This window comes from Anthonomus grandis, chromosome 3 (genome assembly GCF_022605725.1).
Source record: "Anthonomus grandis grandis chromosome 3, icAntGran1.3, whole genome shotgun sequence".
In the NCBI taxonomy this organism is placed as follows: domain Eukaryota; kingdom Metazoa; phylum Arthropoda; class Insecta; order Coleoptera; family Curculionidae; genus Anthonomus; species Anthonomus grandis.
In genome coordinates, this window is record NC_065548.1 from 1,702,041 (window position 1) to 1,722,032 (window position 19,992).

The following is a 19,992-nucleotide window of genomic DNA, read 5'->3' on the forward strand; positions in this document are numbered from 1 at the left end:
CTGGTCAAATAAAAAAAAAAGTCAACATTTAATTTTCAAGTGCACTTTCGACCTAAAATACAATGTTTACCCGTCGTTTGTTGGACCGAACAATTTCCCCGTCATACCTCCATCCAGTGTTCGCTCTCCTAAAGGCCCTTATGCATACAGAACGAGCTAAAAAGTTTGCACAAAGGAGGATTTTATTTAGCGAAAAGTTCCGGTAAAAGCCCCCCGCCGAACAATAAAAGGAGAGACCGCCCCGGGCGATTTTTCCAGATTCGGATGGGAAGAATGGCTGCTACTAACTTATACCTTCTCGCCCGGTCGGTCTGACCTGTTTTGCATGTCTTTGGTGCGTCCACGTTGTTGTTACCTTCCTCCTCCTCCTCCTCACTTCTCTGTCCTCCTCACTTCGGGGGTTTTGCTTTAAATGCCAAATTATTTTCGGAAACTTTGTGCCATATTTAAAATTTAAATTGTGGACGCGTCGAGTAGAATCTGGTGGCCCCTTATAAAACAAAAACCCTTTCGGTACGGGAGTTTTATATTAAAATTGTCTAATGCCCCTTTGTTTCGAATATAATAAGGATTTAATTAAATATATTTATGTTTTTTTATTACTTTATTTTAATAATTTTTTCGTAACATGCCTCACTTCTTCGTTTCTCTTCTTATTTCCCCAGTAAGTCTAGTAGTGTCTTCTATAGAACTTTTCACACTAATATTAAAAAATTATAATTTTTTAAGTTGTTTTAATATTTAATGGTTTTTCAATTTTAACTCGAAATGCAAAAATCACATCCGATAAGATTTATGGAGGGAAATTCTCGGTTATTTGATAACTATTTTCTTGAATCGTCTGCACCTAATTTAACTACAACAGAAAAGTATCGTTTAATAGTGACTTAGAAAAAGAGTGCCGCATTTAATGGCAGAATGGCAAAGCACTAAAATCTTTTTAATTTCTTAGATTTAACCGGGGCCAAATAAAACCAGAAGCCTTTTACATTCTTCTATATGCTAACATCTCGGCCTGTATAAGGTCTTCTTTAGGGATCTCTAAAAAAACTAAAAACTATTAACTGGGTCACTAGAAAAACACATTAAATAAAATTACTCCTAGATCACACAGATTTTTGGAAGACATAAGGAGCAATTATAAACTTAAAACGCAAAAGTCAACACACACTTAGCAAAATTTAAAAATCACAAGAGATTTCTGTTAAGACAGTTTAAGAAGAATGAGAGCCCTGAAGAAGGCCTCATATAAGCCAAAACGTTGGCATAATTTTTTTTTAAAGGCCTCGAGTTTTATTTGGTCCTATATGCAACTAAATATAATAAACTAAAAATAATTAACTAAATTAACATATTATTGAATCAGGTGTTAAAATAACCAAGAAATTGTCAAATTTACTAAGCAATGAGTAAATTGCAACTTTTAGTTATTATTTCGCAAGTTTCTCAGCATGTTATTAATTAAATTGCCACTCAAAAAAACCTAAAAAAATTAAATAACTAATAAAAGAGAGTGCCGAGTTCAATGGCAGAATGGCAAATGGTACTAAAATCTGGTGAAAATTAGTTATTTCTTACAAATTGATCAAATAAGCCAAAATTACTGTAATTGTTTCGTTTACTGAGACATTCTGCCATTGATTTCAGCACCTTTAAAGCTTCTTCATTTCTCTTTTATTAGTTTTAAAATTCGTTTCTAAACTTGAGGCTTTCATAAATACATTCAAATTTAAAGAACTAATTAATTAATTAATTTACAAGAGCTGTTCAAATTAAAAATTCGGCAGCACTTTAGGAATTTTTTCAGCATATTAATGTTTAGTTAGATACTCGAGAAAATGTAAGAATTTTAGTGGTTGCGTTAAAAAAATCTCTTCATATAAACAGAGTGCCGAATTCAATGGCAGAATGGCAAACGGTACTCTTACTCTTGTAAAAATAACTAAGAAATTGTCAAAATTAGGTAAAAATAATTGAATTTCACATTACTAACATTTTTCGGCTATAGTTCAAATTTGGACATTCTGTCATTGATTTGAGCACATTCAAGGCTCACCCAACCATGACCTAATTTATTAATTTCCACATTTTGGAAAATCTTCGGACTACGAATATCTCATAGACACATTTGTAAAACGGGATTTAAACAAAATTTGCAAAAACCGTTAATTTCAAAAACTTACCAGCATTTAAAAAAAAATTTCAGCACTTTTATAATTAAATCAGCACTTAAGAAAATTAAATTAAAAAAAAAATATGATGACTAGTTAAAAGTTTTCCGTACAAATAGAGTGCCGAATTCAATAGCAGAATGGCAAATGGTACTCAATTCCTCGTAGAAATAACAAAGAAATTTTTAAAATTAAGAAGAAATATTTAAATCGTAAACTTTACTGAGATAATCCGGCTACAGTTCACATTTAGACATCCTGCCATTGATTTCAGCACCTTCAAAACTCACCCAAACATGACCTAATTTATTAGTTTAGAAATTTTAAAAAATGTTCGAATTTCCAGAATTTGATAAATATATTTTTAAAACAAGAATAATAAAAAATTTTCAAAAACCTTTAAAAAAAGCTTTAAATTAAAATTTAAAGTTCATTTAAATGTCTTTATAATTAACTAAAAAAATACGACAATCAAAGTTGAGTTCAATAAAAATAAAATTTCTTTCCATAAAAAAAGTGCCGAATTCAATGGCAGAATGCCAAATAGTATTCAAATTCTCAGGAAAATTTATGATTTTTCAAATATTGTTTAAATTAGCCAAAATTTCTTGAATTATTTTGTTTATTAAAATTTTCTGATTAAATTTGGGCATTCTGCCATTGATTTCAGCACTGGTAAGGCTCACCCAAACAAGACCTATTTTATGAATTTTAAAATTTCAGGATCTCATAGACCCATTCCTAACTTAAAAGAGAATTTCCAAACATCGTCAGACCTAGAATTTACCAGCATTTTAGGATTTTCTAACATTTTTATAATTAACTTGAACTTGTGAAAACTCAACAAATTGAAATGACCAGTTAAAAACAGTCCCTCCACCAGAATAGTGCCGAGTTCAATTGCAGAATGGCAAACAATATTTAAATCTCAATAAAACCTCTAAAAATAAGAGGAGAAGTAAAAACTCTAAGAAATTATCCTCTCTTAAAGTAGAATCAAATGATGATGTGAAAGTTGAAAGATGAAAACGTGGTACTAAAAAAATATGAAGCAATGGGTTCAATCTGAACGCCCTCTTGGACATTCTGCTATTGATTTCAGCACTTTTAAGGCTCACCCAAACATGACCTATTTTAAGATTACCATAAATTTCTCCAGGGTGAAGTACCATTATGCAATGCAAAATAGTAGACGAAGTTTAGAACTTCACAATCTTTATTTCAAGAATCCCAACGCGTTTCGGTCGTTAAACCATTGTCAAGGAAAAACTATGTAAGTGGAATATAAAAGGTTGTTATTAAACTAATAAATTAATTAAAAACATAGTTAAACTTAGATGATATTATTACAAAATGTTCATAAAAAACGGCACACACATAACATGACAATACATCAATCTAAAAACATGTCATCACACCGTATTTACAAACAATAACGGATTTTGGTTTTTCAAAAAAAATTTTTACATGGGTACTACATTATACACAGATATTTAATACTACTACTAATAGGGACGTCTAGGATTAAATGCGGTTAGCAGAACATTTTAAAAAACAGTAAATTCACAGAAATATGGAAACTACTTAAATAAATTTACAATTTTGGCCGCTTCTCGGTAGTGGGCGTTAATAGGTTCGTTCAGACAATTAACTTGTGTATTTATTTCTAGTTTTGCTATTTCTAGATTTTTTTATATATTTAATTTTTTGCTTATATTTAGGTTGTGCAAAACTTTGAAATTGTCGTCTGTATTAAATGAATGACCTGTTTCTCTTAGATGTAATTCAAAGCCAGATCTTTTATCATTAGGCGACTTCTGAGAATTTAAATATTCTTTAATTCTTAATTTGAAATTTCTGCCGATTTGACCAGCATATTTGGCTGGACAAGAGTCGCATGGGCTTACAGAGTCTTTTAATCTTGAACAAAGATTTCTTATATTTTGAAAGGGCTTATACACAATTTTTATATTTTTGTCTAAGGACTTAAGTAAATTACCTATTCTTAAAGAAATCGGACCAATAAAGGAAATCTTTACATATTTCGGAGGTTGGTAAGGTCGGATGGTTTGATCAAGGGGCTCACTAGAGAGGAACTAAACTAATATTTTATTGAACTTTTTTCTAATCAAATTATCTATTAAAGACTTTTTGTATTAAGCTGTTACTTATCCTATTAATAGTTAGATCTAAAAAATTTAATTAATTTATTATTGCACTCTATTTCGACGTCGGGATTCTTGAAATAAAGATTGCGAAGTAAACAGGACCCTTCGTCTATTATTTTGCTTTGCATGACCTATTTTATTAATTTCTACGTGCTTAAAAAAAAGTTTTAGATTTTGCAAAAACCGTCAACTTTTTTTTAACTTGACAAATTTTAACAGTTAACAAATTCTCTCTATAAAAAGAGTGTCGAATTCAATGGCTGAATGGCAAACAGCACTCAAATCCTGACAAAAATAATCAATAAATTAATGAAGAATCTGAAAAAAATTAACTGCTTTTCACGTTTGACAAAAAATCAACTTTTAAGCCATTTTTTGACATAAAAACCCAAAGTTAAAATTTTCTTTCTTTACCCTCTAAACCATTTAGTCTTTCCAATATTTTTTCTTCATATTTCATCCCTTTTATCCTTTTTTTTGGACAAAATCCAACACCAGATTAAATTAAATAATAATTTATACGAAAGGAAAGCAAAAAACGCAATCATCGTTACTGCGGACAAAAAAAGATAATTATAAATAAATACGCCAAGTAAATAACGTATTGAGCGGTAACCGAGTCAACAGCCTGAAATTGAGTCAATGAAAAAGTGCCCCGTAATTAATCATCATCCAAAGTTTTTTTTTAATTATAATTTTTTCGGAGATTTCAATGACACATCAATTTATTTTTCCACCCGTTTAGAAGGGGGGACAAAATCACACTTAAAACCTACAAGAATCATCAATTCTTAGACATTAAAACCTTATGACTAATACAAAATCACGCAAGTTTCAGTAGTAACACAAGCGATTCGAAACTGGAATATTCCCATAATAAAACGGGAAAAGTGGTGTTTGTATATTAAGGGCGACGGACACACCCTAATCAGTGACTAATAACCGCGTCGACGAGGGGTGAAATACATTTATTAAATGTTAATGGTGAGTCAGCTTTTCCCTTAAATTTTATGAAGTGTGTATGTATGTATATCATCGTTATATCGGGGCATGTTATCGAACACCCCCCCCCCTCGGGGAGTATTTTCGGGATCTTTTTAAATATTTATACATACGTTGGTTTGATAAGTTCAATTTTGATGGGTTTTCTAGGGAAATATTTATTATTGTAAATAAGGGTTTTATGGGATTTTTTTATGTATTATATGATTTTATAATAATAGTCAAGGGTATCGTATCTAAAAAAACTGTTAGTAAAGGTTTTATTGATGAAGTCCATTTTGCTAGGGGAGTGGAATAAGGTTGTTTTTTCTCTACAAAAGAAATATAAATAAATATTTTGTGAAAATATTTTTTTTTAAGAAACTATTTTCTTCATTATTCATTCACTTCACATTTAAATTCTTCAGTAAATAATAAATTGATACTAAAATACTCCAAATTTTGGCGGTTTTTGCGAATTTTCTATTAGTGTCCTTTAAAAAAATGTCTCTATAAAATCCTAACTTTTGATAATTTTTTAAATGTGCAGAAATTAATAAAAAAAAGTCACCCTTGGGTGAGCCTTGAAGGTGCCGAAATCAATGGCAGAATGTCCAAGTGTAAATGATGATCGAAATCCTTTAGCAAAGACAGCAATTTAAATATTTCTTCCTTTTAGCATACCAATTTGGATTTAGGTATTGTTTGCCATTCTGCCATTAAATTGAGCACTCTTTTCTTACGAAGAATATATTTTAACAGAAGCATTAAAATTTAAAATTCTCTCGAGTGTCGAGTTAAAATACTGAGAAATTTGTTAAAATGCTTCTAAAATTTTAACCTTTAACGTACAGTCTATTGGCTTTGTCTATTGTCAACTGAAAATTTTAATAAATATGACAATTCTTATGATTTTAGCTTAATTCATTCTTTCAATATTGGAGTCGATACTGGGAAGGTGTAAAAAAATCTAAATGAAGCTAATTGTCAAAAAAAAACTACTCCACAAACCACACATTTATTATTAGACACAGATTCTAAAATTATTGGCCAATTTGCCATTCTGTCATTGAATTCGGCACCTTTTTTTTTCAAATTGGACCAAAGGAGGATTTTTTTCACTGTACCAAACATTTTTTGTGTGTTTTCTTGGCGGTCTATTTGGTTGGCCATTCTGCCATTGCATTCAGCACTCTTCCAAATTCATAAAATTGCTTGAGCTTTTTAAATTTTGAAAATAACCAATTATTACTCTATTAAAATTTAACAAATCTCAATCGATATTACTGGCTTTTGACTCATTTCAATTAAATTTTTCTATATTTATGAACTTGAGCACAATTTGCCATTCTGCCATCGAATTCGGCACACACATTTCTTTAAAATCTCTATAAACACTTAATTAAAACTTCAATACGGCCTTTAAAGCGATTTGTTTTCGAATAAACGCCATTTAACCCTTAACGAACCCCTTTTCGCCTTCGAAGATTGTCGCCTATCGACCTGTTGATCTCCTACTGTCGCAGACCGAATGTGTCCAATTTTGTCTTGGCCGTGTCAATTAACCTCAACTTCTCGTAGCATTCGGTCTTATATCCTTCGATTTTCCTTAGATTTCCACCGTCCATCCCTACCTAACGGATGACAGTTTTTCCAGGGTTTTACGATCTTATATATATGAGATTTTAGAGACGAGAAATGTTTGAGACATGAGAAAATAAAAAAGGTGGGTTTTTCAAAGGTGCCGAAATCAATGGCAGAATGCTCACGTTTGAAAAATTAAGAGATGTTACTTTTTTGTTGATTAAACATTCTGTTGCTAGTTTCTTATTCAGATGAATTTTTTAACTGGAACAATTAAATTTTTTTAAGATTCTTGGGCGTCAAGTTGATATAAATATTTTTTCAAAAAACTAATATGTGGTTATTTTCAATTTCGTGTTTGTGACCCAATATCTTCAATATTGCGGGGGGTTGTTGGGTGGGGTCAGAAATAAAACAGAAACCTGTTTACCTAAATGTCGACGTTTCGACTTATATTAAGTCATCCTCAGGACACTGAAATTGATTCAAGTAATTACAGAGATAAAACAAAGTAATTTCAAGTACATAAAAAACACTATTAAAATAAATGTTCTTTAAGTTACAAAAATTAACAATTTTTGTAATTAACAACAAAAAACAAAAACCACGACACAGTTAAAATTACATTCAGGTACAATCCGTTAAAAGAAATTTAAAAAAAAAAACAGTATAAAATTATTTTTTTTTTTCTATTTTTCTTTTTTTTTTTTTTTATATATATTACACCTCTTACCTAAGTCTAGGTTTCTTAAGTTATAATTAAAATAGGAGCGTAGAGTTATTTTTAACATGAGTTAAATTGTAGGTGTTACTGTGGGCAAACTAGAATCAACAATAAGCCAAGAAACAAATGTTTTTATTCTTCCGAGCGTTTATTTATTTAATTTTTATGATTCAATGTTATGTTGATAAGTTAAGGATTAGTAGATAAGGAAGATGTATGTATCTATACGTTCAAAACCAGAAACTTAATTTGTTAATACACTGTGTGATCTAAATTTGGGACATACACTCTTTGACAAAAATAAATTTTATGTTTTAGTTTTATCTTTTTGGTAGTAAATTAATTAAATTATAGTAACTTGCATTTAGATCATCGGTGTCTTGTTTTTTATTTATGCTTTCTTTATACTTTTTTATATTAACCATTTCAAGTAAAATTCTTTTTTTATAATTTGATTCTCTGCCAATGATCCGAGTGCTGTTAAAATCAAATTGGTGTTGTTGATTGAAGGAGTGTTCTGCTAGAGCAGTCTTCCCAGATGCTGCGTAGTTCGTTGGTTTTACGCTTCTTTCGTGTTCGCTAATTCTGGTTTTTAAGTACCTGCCCGTTTGACCCACATACAGACCTTGACAATCAGAATAGGGTATTTTATAAACCACGCCACTTTGTAACTCATTTGGTGTTTTATCTTTTAGTTTTGAGAAGTATTTGTTGATGGTATTTTCATTTTTGAACGCTATTCTGACTTCATCATCAGAAACAACTCCTGATAGCCTTTCAGACAAACCTTTGACATAAGGAATTTTTGCAAATTTATGATTTTGGTTTTCTTTGACTTTAATAGGCTTTAATAGTTTATGAGGAAAATTGTTTTTTAGTAAAATATCTTTAATTTTGTTAACATTTTTTTTATGAAAACTGGAGTGAGATAAGGCTATTGCGCGGGATTTTAGGTTGCTAATTATGTTTAATTTTTGTTTAAATGAGTGATTTGATTGGTAGTTAAGAAATCTCTCAGAGAAAGTGGGTTTGTGATACCAATCAGTGATGATTGTATTATCTTCTGTTCTGATTAATAGAATGTCTAGAAATGGAAGTTTGTTATTTGTTTCACACTCTATAGTGAACTGTAATTTAGGGTGGAAACTGTTAAATGTACTTTTTATGTTTTCTATTTCAGTTTTTGGAATACACGTGGCAATGTCGTCAACGAATCTTTTAAAAAATGGTAACCTAAATTTTATTTTCCCCATACAATATTTCTGTAATTCTGACATAATCAGATCAGAACATATAGGTGATAGACAGTTACCCATTCCAAGACCATAGATTTGTTTGTAATATATATTATTGAAAGTAAAATAACTATTTTCAAATACAAACTCTAAAAGACTTAAAAATTCTTCTAAAGGGATATTACAGTGGTCTCTGATAAGGTGCCATTTATTTTGGACTATATTTTTAATTAAATCAGTTGGTATGTTGGTAAATAAAGATATTATATCTAATGATATTAGAATAAAGTTATTTGGAATTTTAAAATTTTGCAATTGCGTGACTACTTCAAAGGAATCTTTTGTGTAGAATTGATCTTTTTCAAATGCTAAGTTAAGTAAATTTGCTAAATATTTACTGAGATTATATATTGGAGAACCTACAAAACTTACAATTGGTCTTAGAGGAGTATTTTCTTTGTGTATTTTTGGTAAAAAATACATTTTTGGAGGCACTCCGTTATTGCATTTTAGTTTTTTTATTTGACCTTTTGAAAAGAAGTTTGATTTACATAAGTTGTCTAATAGTTTATTAAGTTTGTTCTGAATAGACGTAGTGGGGTCTTTGTTTAAAATTTGATAGGTATCTGTATTTGAAAGAAGAAGGTTTGATTTTTGTAGGTATTCTTCCTTATCTAACGCGACGGTGACATTGCCTTTATCAGCCCTAGTTATTAAGATATTATTATGTTTTTTTAAGAATTCTTTCGTTTCGTTACTGTATTTTAGGAGGGTTTTTTTAGATTTATTTAATTTATCCAGAATAGATGAGTTTATAAAATTAGTAATTATGTTAATAGATTGGTTTCTTTTTTGTATTTTTAACTCTTCATTATTGGAAAGGCCAATGGCATACTCTATATCGATTATAATCTGCTCAAGAGGAAAGTTATGATTATCATAAGGTAGATTAAATTTATTGCCCAAAGCTAAAGTTACTTCTACATTTTTTGGAAAGGTGTACTTTGTTAAATTTTTAAACCATTTTTTGTTTGTTGTTATACTGTCAATTCCAGTCTGCTCCAAAATAAGACTTTGTAATTTCTTTTCTTGCTTTTGTTTCTGTTCTTTAAAATGACAATTATAGTACGAAAATTGCGATTGCTCATAAGACAAAAATATGTTATTCGGTAAAGTATTTTTGACAGTTTGTTTAATAAATTTTAAATCATTTTCTAGTAGGGAAACTTTCCAGTGTGTGTACGCAATCTCTAAATTAAGCGATTTTTTTTGAAAGTCTCTAAACAGATTAAAACATTTGTTTTTTAATGGAGTTTCCTCTTCTAGTAAGTATTGCAAACAATTAATTGATCTACTAAGATGTAATGGAAGTACCTGGTTGGTTCTACATTGTAAAAGAAAACACTTGTGATTTCTGTAATTCGCAAGTTGTCTGCTGATGTTCGCCCATTTCTTCAAGTATTCATAGGTTTGTATTCCATGATAACGTTTTATATTTTCCAAAAATCCCATGTTGTTACGTTCCAGTCTATCGATGTTCCAAGTTTTGGTTATTTTCAATTTCGTGTTTGTGACCCAATATCTTCAATATTGATACATACATCTTCCTTATCTACTAATCCTTAACTTATCAACATAACATTGAATCATAAAAATTAAATAAATAAACGCTCGGAAGAATAAAAACATTTGTTTCTTGGCTTATTGTTGATTCTAGTTTGCCCACAGTAACACCTACAATTTAACTCATGTTAAAAATAACTCTACGCTCCTATTTTAATTATAACTTAAGAAACCTAGACTTAGGTAAGAGGTGTAATATATATAAAAAAAAAAGAAAAATAGAAAAAAAAAATTAATTTTATACTGTTTTTTTTTTTTAAATTTCTTTTAACGGATTGTACCTGAATGTAATTTTAACTGTGTCGTGGTTTTTGTTTTTTGTTGTTAATTACAAAAATTGTTAATTTTTGTAACTTAAAGAACATTTATTTTAATAGTGTTTTTTATGTACTTGAAATTACTTTGTTTTATCTCTGTAATTACTTGAATCCATTTCAGTGTCCTGAGGATGACTAAATATAAGTCGAAACGTCGACATTTAGGTAAACAGGTTTCTGTTTTATATCTGACCCCACCCAACAACCCTCCGCAAAACTAATATGTGTTTTTAAATGCGACATTCGGTGTTTCTTCAAGTATCGAGAATCGAAAGAAGTAATTATTTACGCTTTATATCAAAGAGTTTCCTTAGGTGCCGAATCCAATTGCAGAATGCCATTAATAAGCAAACGCGGAATGGAAATAACTATCCTATCGTGATCACTTGACAATAACGTTGAAATTAAAAATTCAACAAGTCAAACGAACGTCCAAGAACGAGGTTGAATTTTTCAGACGTCCTGTGACAGAAAACAAATCCCGCAACATCTGTTCCCGGTTTCCCGCGGTGTCTATCCGATGGAAAATCTCGCTCGCAATTTCCATTTTCGGGCAGGGTTTTATTGTTCGCTCGTACAAACGAAAATCGGTATAAAACTGGCCAAATGCGGGGTGTTAGAAACATGTATATATACGCCCATTGATCGCGTTTATTGCATCCGATTGTCTCTCGACAATAAGTGCGGTCGCTAACATTTTTTTGGATTTTCGCCCATTTTTTCCTTGTTTGACAGATTTTTGATTATCGTTTGTTCTACTTTGATATATCGCTAATGGGATCTCTGTGTGTGAAACTATAGGGCCCTATTGTTCAAATTATGTTTTTTTTTTCTTTTAAATGACAAAGTCCCCAAAAAACAGTTGAATTATTTCCTGGACCTTCCAGGAACCTCATAACTTAATATCTAAACAAGACGTTGCCATATTGTTCTTAAAATCCCCCTTATACACAACTCACTGTAGTAATTTCGAAGAATTTCCGAATAGAGTGTTTCATTGTGATCTTCCGCTAAACATATACCGAGGAATGCACCGCTTCGAACAATAAACTTAAGCCGCTTTTAATTTTATTGTCTTTAACTGCCTCCACTGGAACTTGAACATTCCCCGGCATTTCAGTAAATTTCGAAACTTCTTGCCGGCGTATTAGCTGCCGCAACTGGGCCAACAGTCAACTTTGCCCCGGTTTTTGTTCTCTTATTTTGGGAAGAATAAGGGGGATTTAAATAAAACGTACTAAAGAGAAATCAACTTAATTGTGCACCATCAATGCATTTTCTTTCAACAAGATAGTAGTGACGAGCTCAATGGCAGAATGGCAAACTGTAGTTTGATCGTGAAAAGTAGCAAATTGTCAAAATTAGTCACAAATACTTATGCAATATTTTTTTCCAATTAAAGTTCAAATCTAGGCATTCCAGCATTGATTTCGGCACCTCCGAAGTTCGTCCAATAATGAACTTTGTATATTAATTGCAAAAATGTGAGATTAGCAAAGAATTTTCAAAAATGAAATTCCTAAATTAAGATGCCATGAATTGTTTTTATGATTAGATTGGGGACATAGAACGATGGAGAAATTTCAAGTTGAAAACTGCGTTTCATAATAAAAGAGTGCTGAATTTAATAGCAGAATGGCAAACGGTACTAAAGTCCTAGAAAAATTCTTCTTTTAAATAAAATTTATTTTACTTATTACGGTTTACATGTAGGCGTTCTGCCATTGATTTTAGCACCTTCAAGGTGACGATGACCTTTTTATATTAGTTTCAGAATGGTAAATTATTTTTTTAATTCCAGGATCTCATTTTTAAATTTAGGAATTTTTTCAATATTTGTAATATTAATTTAATAACATTTCATTAGTTCAGTTGAAAATTTTCTTCAATAAGAAAAGAGTGCCGAATTCAATAGTAGAATGATAAACGGTACCTAAGTCTTTTTAAAAATTACCAATAAATTATCAAAATTAGTCAAAAATACTATGGTTCACATGTTGACATTCTTTCATTGATTTCTTGCATCTGGTAATTTTTTTATGTTTTGAATTTTGTGTCAAATAAATCAATAATTAAAAGAAATAATTATCTATGGAATATGTGTACAAATTTTCAAAATGACATCTGGTCAATTTTTTAGTTTAGTCTTTAGGTCGAATAAATTTTTAAAAAAATTAATATTTTCGAAAAATATTTTTTTTCCTAAATTTTTTTAGGAATTTGGAAAAACGCTGAAATAGGTGTCTAATGAAATTGTCCATGGAATATGTGCACAAATTTTCAAAATTATATCTGGTCAATTTTTTGAGTTATGAACTTTGTATCGAATAAATAGAAAAAAAAAATCAATATTTTCGAAAAATATTTTTTTCTCAAATTTTTGCACAAATTTTTAAAAAACGCTGAAATAGGTGTCTAATGAAATTGTCCATGGAATATGTGAACAAATTTTCAAAATTATATCTGGTCAATTTTTTGAGTTATGAACTTTGTATCGAATAAATAGAAAAAAAAATCAATATTTTCGAAAAATATTTTTTTTTAAATTTTGCACGAACTTTTAAAAAACACTGAAGTAGGTGTCTAATGAAATTGTCCACGGAATACGTATACAAATTTTCAAAATTATATCTGGTCAATTTTTTGAGTTATGAACTTTGTATCGAATAAATAGAAAAAAAAATCAATATTTTCGAAAAAAAAATTTTTTTTTCAAATTTTGCACAAATTTTTAAGAAACGCTGAAATAGGTGTCCAATGAAATTGTCCATGGAATATGTGTACAAATTTTCAAAATTATATCTGGTCAATTTTTTGAGTTATGAATTTTGTATCGAATAAATAGAAAAAAAAATCAATATTTTCAAAAAATATTTTTTTTTAAATTTTGCACGAACTTTTAAAAAACACTGAAGTAGGTGTCTAATGAAATTGTCCACGGAATACGTATACAAATTTTCAAAATTATATCTGGTCAATTTTTTGAGTTATGAACTTTGTGTCGAATAAATGAAGAGTGAAATATGCAATTGCTTTTTTGTCGCTGCTATTATTTTTTGTGTCTAAAAATGAGTGAGGAATTGCAAATAATAAGTGAAAATATTGAAAGTGCTCCATCTACAAGCATGGATAACATACAAATAGACATTCAAAGGAAAAAAAGGAGCAAAACCGGTGACGTTCGCAAAGATAGCCAAGTTAAAAGAAACAGTGGACAACCTTTCAAAAAGAAAGAATCCTTCGTTCCAGGGAAGAAGGGCCCTTCTGAGGTATGCCAATTTTCAATATTTTAGCTTATTGTGTCTCATCTTATCTTAATTTCCAGGTATCCTGTAAGTGCAACTTTGCTTGCAAGGCGTTGACACTCGAGGCAAGAAAGCAAGTTTTTCAAAAGTTCTGAGACCATGGGCAGTATGCTGAACAACAGAATTTTTTGATGCATTTAATAGAATGTGATAACATAAAGCGCAGAAGACATGGCACTTATGAGACCCCGGAAGCTAGCAGGAGGCAACGTACCTATAGATATTATTTACTTCTTCCTGGAAACTCTAAGTTGGAGGTTTGTAGAAAGACATTTTGTGATACTTTTTCGATTGGAGTAAAAAGAGTGAAACTTATCTGTCAAAAGCTTGCTAAATGCAGTGACATTATATTGCGTGAAAAACGAGGAGGAAAATGTAGCAGAAGAGATTATTCGTGGATATCAAAAATCATTGAGTTTATATCCTCAATCCCAACACGAGAAAGTCATTTTGGAAGAGAGAAAAGTTCCAAAAATTATTTGTCTGAAGATCTTAGCATCCGGAAACTTCATGCAGCTTTTCTTTTAAAATATACCGAAAATAATACTGCACCACCTGTATCGAGGCAATGGTTTAAAAACATCTTTAAACATCAGTTCAATCTTTCCTTTGGCCCTCCAAGGGTCGATAACTGTCCCAAGTGTGACCTATATAAAGTGGATTTGAGAAAAGCTGCAAACCCCGTACAAAAAAAGGACGTGGAATTGAAACAAAAATTACATCATAAGAAAGCAGAAGCTGCACAAAAAATGATGAGCAATGTTCGCAAGATTGCAAAATTGGAAGAGTCTCCTTGCATCATTTCTTTTGATTTACATGTGTGTACAAACTTTCAAAATGATATCTGGTCAATTTTTTGAGTTATGAACTTTGTGTCGAATAAACAGAAAAAAAATCAATATTTTCGAAAAATATTTTTTTTTTCAAATTTTTGCACAAATTTTTAAAAAACCCTGAAATAGGTGTCTAACGAAATTGTCTATAGATTATGTGTACACATTTTCAAAATGATATCTGGTCAATTTTTTGAGTTATGAATTTTGTGTCAAATAAATAGAAAAAAAAAATCAATTTATTCCAAAAAAAAATTTTTTTCTTAAATTCTTGAACGAATTTGGCAAAACGCTGAAATAGGTGTCCAATGAAATTATCCATGGAATATGTGTACAAATTTTCAAAATTATATTTGGTCAGTTTTTTGAGTTATGAACGTTGTGGCGAATAAATAGAAAAAAATCAATATTATCGAAAAAAATTGTTAATTGTTTTCGATAAAATTGTAAAATTGATAGTGTTAACGTACAAATTTTAAAGTCGAGATTTTTAACGAAATAAGTTTATTGCACATAAAAAACTTATAGATAATTATGATGGTCTTTTCCTAAAAGTAGAGTATCTGTGTATATAATGTAAACTATCTGTAGTCAAATAAAGCTATATTTGTAAAAAAATTTCGAAAACTTAGATATTTTACGGATGGTTCACTACTACTATTATTATAATGCGATAATAAAAGGGAACCAAACGCCTGGTTCCTTTACAAAAACTTCCTTTTCTGAAATATTTGGTTTTTAAATCACATGTTATTTAAAGGCCGTAAATATTTGGTTCTGTATTATTAATCTAAAATAGGCTATTTCTGAATTTCTTTGATTAAATTTCTCAATGTACATGAAACATAGGATGGTTCCTTTTTTAAAATAGAGAAAATACATAAAAAGCATTTTTAAAAAATGGTAAAATGCAAATAATTCAAACCCTCAAATTTCTCTTAGGCGGGAAAAATTGGTTAAAAAAATAACAGCTTGCTTTTTATGAGTATAATTTATACAAACATATTTAATTGATATAACAAAATTAATTAACTTAAACATAAACATTTATTTGGCATTTTCTTTGGCCTGATATGTATCATTATTGCGTTAAAAAAAATAGTCAAAATTATCATACAACAGCAGTATTGTTAGTCTTCTTGATATTCGAAATCTAAGTCTGCATTGTATCCATCAATATCGTCAATAATTTCTTCGCCAAATATAAGCGACGTATAAAAACTCTGATCTGCCTCGGTAATAAGATGCATAACGGATCTTATATCATTAAGTTTAGGCGTTAAAATTGGTTTGCCATTAGGATAAAGTATTGGCAATTGTAAACTAAATACTTCTGTCTGTTTACCCTTATGTTTTGGTTTAATATCAACCTCTACAAAAAAATCTTGATCATGTCTGAATTTAAAAAATATACTATAAGGAGAGCTTTTATTAAGTTTTATTTTCCTGACATCAAGCCAGTTTATTTTTTCCCCAATAGTATCTTTTTTTTCAATTAATAATATGTTTTTTTAATACTTCGGAAGAGATAAAATCATTCTTAGTCATTGTATGTATTATGAATGGACTCTTTTTTCTTGAATTCTTCATGACATTGACGTAATCCTGTGGCGTATATAACCTTTGCTGATATTTTAATGCCTTTTCAATGTCCCCAAAATCTGAATCGTTGGGTAAGAAACTATGGCTTGATACCAGAAATTTCATGCTTATATTTTGCAAAGTTGAAGAGTTATTTAAAATTTGTTTTAGTATTAGGCAAAGTTTAATATTACGGTTCTGCCCACCACAGGAATCTGACCATAAATGTAAATCTGTTATGTTTTTTTCCAAAAAATATTCGCAGTATTTTTTTATGAAAGATTCCACTTCTTGCGCATCGCGACCAGCAGTACCTTCTGTCCAGAGAAAACAGTAAGATTTTCCTTCTTTTGCCGATCGAATACCCAAATTACAAAGCCATAACTGGCGTTTATAAAACATGAAACTGACTTTTCGCTCTTCCTGACTAAGTTTATCGTAACATTTATCCTTTCTTGGTCTACCTTGTTTGTCTGGAAGATTATTATGATTTTCTTGCTCTTCTTCTGAAGAGTTTGAGGTCGAACAAATAAAGTCGGGATCTCGATCATCTTAGACGTCATCCTCAAAATTTGAATACTCTTTTTCATCGACTACATATTTAAGTTGCGATGCTGAAGTGGAAGGTTTATCTTGAAGAATCCTACAGGATCTTGAAGAATCTTAGTGTGGAAGGACGCCTTGGCATCTTCGTTTTCATCCTCAATATTTTCGTATTCTTTCTCATGGACTACGTATCTAAGTAGTGATGCTGACGTAGAAGGATACTAAAATAATAAAAATATTTTTAATTAATAAAGGTATTTTTTCGGTCATACATAATGCTATTTATATTTTCTGGTCGTTATTTAATTCATTTAATGTAGGCATTATGTTAAATTAAAATATTTTAATAACATATTTTAAATAATATATTTGATGACCGCATCATATACTTACCTGATTATTACAAGAAATTATTTGTGTGACTTCTTCTTCTATAGCTTCGATACTTTGTCCAGCTGAGATCTTAAATAAAAAACATCTTATTATTAAGGATTGAAGATAATGTTATTATAAATCTTAAAAACGACATTTTTTTAAAAAGAACTAAACGACACCTAAACGGAAACAACAGCCATATATATCAAATTCTCGGTTTTAAAGAGGGAACCACAGATATACACAGCTTTAGGTTATAAAGATAGAATAATGTTAAATCCTTTAGTATTTATTCACCCAATTGTCCAGAAAACTCGATATCTGCCAAATGGCGCTTGGTTCCTTGTTCGTCAACATTATCCAATTGTTTTCCTCATATTCTTAAAAAAAAAAGAAGTGTCAAATTTTATATCAGAATTGCAAATAAACCATAAATGTAAAAATGTGTATCTATATTAGAATAATAAAAGTCTGGTTTATCATTTAGTTCTTTTACAATAAGATTCATTTACGTTTCTTCACACCTTCGAAGTATCGATTCCAATATTGAAAGAATGAATTAAGCCAAAATTATTAGAATTGTCACATTTATTAACATTTTCAGGGTAAAATATTTGAACATTCTGCCATTGATTTAGGCATCTTAAATTAAATGAAAGTAATGATTAGTTTTACTCTAAATTTAGGGATCTCGATGAGTGTCGAATTCAATGGCAGAATGGTAAATTGTCCTCAAATTCATATAAACAAAAAGTGTATATAAATTCAAATAATAAATTAAATATTTGAGGATACTCTTCATTGTTAAATCCATATTGTGTTTCTTTGTCTTTCATGTAGAAAGTAATCACTTCTACCCCTGTAGCAACTTTAAGGGATTATGTTCAGCTTTTTTTAAGCAATCGAAGGGTCCAGATTGCATAATGAGATCGCTAGATTATGGAAATTTCTGGTTTGCTATTATTCTTGCAGTACTGTTTTTTTTTTCATAAAATATGGTCATGAAATTAAGCAAATAATGCAATGCCAATCAGTTATGAATTTAAAAATTTCATAGGCAACCGAATTTGAAATAATTCGGAAGAGTGCTGAATTCAATGGCAAAATGCAAAATAGAAAAAATGCTAGAATGTTGATCCAAATGCTTAATTTTTTTACAATAAGCTTCATTTAGTTTTTTCTCACACCTTCCAAGTAATACAGGGTGTCTCACGACGAATAGACGAGTAAACCTGGAAGGATCTGAACCAGTTAAAGAATCTCAAAAAAATCTAACGTCAACTATCTCCTCTTGGCCATACAGGCCTGTACTCATGTTTATTAACTTTTTACCCGCCCCGCTAACAATTCCTTTAAACCAGCCTAAACTGCTAGTTCCAGCTTAAATTGCTAATCATCATCCAGGATTCCAGGTGAGAGAGAGATCGGCCCTGGATCGTGGTTCTTCGTGCGCGTTCGTCGTGGGGGTTTCCTCCCTTGGCCTGCTAGATTGTCTGGCGTCAGTGTTTTCACTGCTACGAGCGGCACGCGAGGGTCTCCCTCACCCACCCCCTCACCGTACGACGACGACGACGATTTCTATCGAAACTCGGGATTATTTAAATTTTACGCGTATATTTCAAAATATAAATTAAACCGGTCGATTTGAGAATTTTTTCGTAAAAAAAAAAGTGGATTTTTTATAGAGTGGATTTTTTTTTTTGGTTTTTTGGTGGATTTTGGTGTAAGGTTTTAAGAGTAAGAGAGAGAGGAGATTTTTGGGAATTATGATTTTTAGAATGTTTGTGGTGGTTGGAGTTTTGGGGGTCTGTTGTCTGGGACAGACTCTGATGGTGAATGAGAACGAGGAGGATGGAGTCCAACAACCCACTGGTAAGTTATGAATTTTGAAATTTAAGGGTAAATTCTGATTTTTATTCAAGAATTTTATTATGAAACAATTTTATATTAAAAAAAATTTAGAGTGTTTTTTTTTGGATAATTAAAAATTATAAGATTGCCCTAAACTTGTGAATTTTACCGGGGCATATGAAAATAGGGTTTTGTAGATATGTTAATGTTTCAAATATTTTTTTTTTAAATTAGGATATACAATTTAAAAATTATATATTAACAATTAAAAGCCCTTAAACAGTCAGATAAAGTGTAAAAGAATTAGGACTTGAAAAGTGCAATCAAAATATTATACACATTAAATACAATACACATTAAAAGTAAAAAAAAAATAAGATATACAAAGCTTTGATAGTAAATCCTTACTTAATATTACAATTTTTATATTCATATAATTTTCTTAATACAGTTTCATATAATTTATGAAATTTCTTATGCCTTTAAAAATTATTAAAATAATTAAATTAGCTTTAGGATAATTTAAAGCATAAGAGGTAAGTTTAATTTCATGTTACATTACATTCCTTTAAGATTTAAAAAATTTAATAAAATATAAAATTAAATTACTACAGTAGATTGCGTGGGAAAATTTAAATTCAAAATTAAATTCCTATACACTTTTTACATAAATTTAAACAAAAAGCTTCATATTTAAT

General features: G+C 30.0%; 1 protein-coding gene and 1 long non-coding RNA gene across 6 annotated transcripts in view; one reads left to right on the forward strand and one right to left on the reverse strand.

Annotated features, from left to right (window-relative positions):
- Positions 1 to 19,992, reverse strand: part of LOC126733739 (uncharacterized) — a 178,909-nt gene that overhangs the window by 28,298 nt on the left and 130,619 nt on the right. The window lies entirely within an intron of this gene.
- Positions 18,966 to 19,992, forward strand: part of LOC126733736 (hemicentin-1) — a 613,913-nt gene continuing 612,886 nt past the window's right edge. For all 4 annotated transcript variants that reach the window (XR_007659843.1, XR_007659842.1, XM_050437122.1 and 1 more), the window contains exon 1: positions 18,966 to 19,315. Coding sequence is in view for 2 of the 4 variants with exons in the window: in XM_050437122.1 (XP_050293079.1) it covers positions 19,210 to 19,315 (106 nt within the window). In the remaining 2 variants the exon portion in view is untranslated. The remainder of the gene's footprint in view (positions 19,316 to 19,992) is intronic.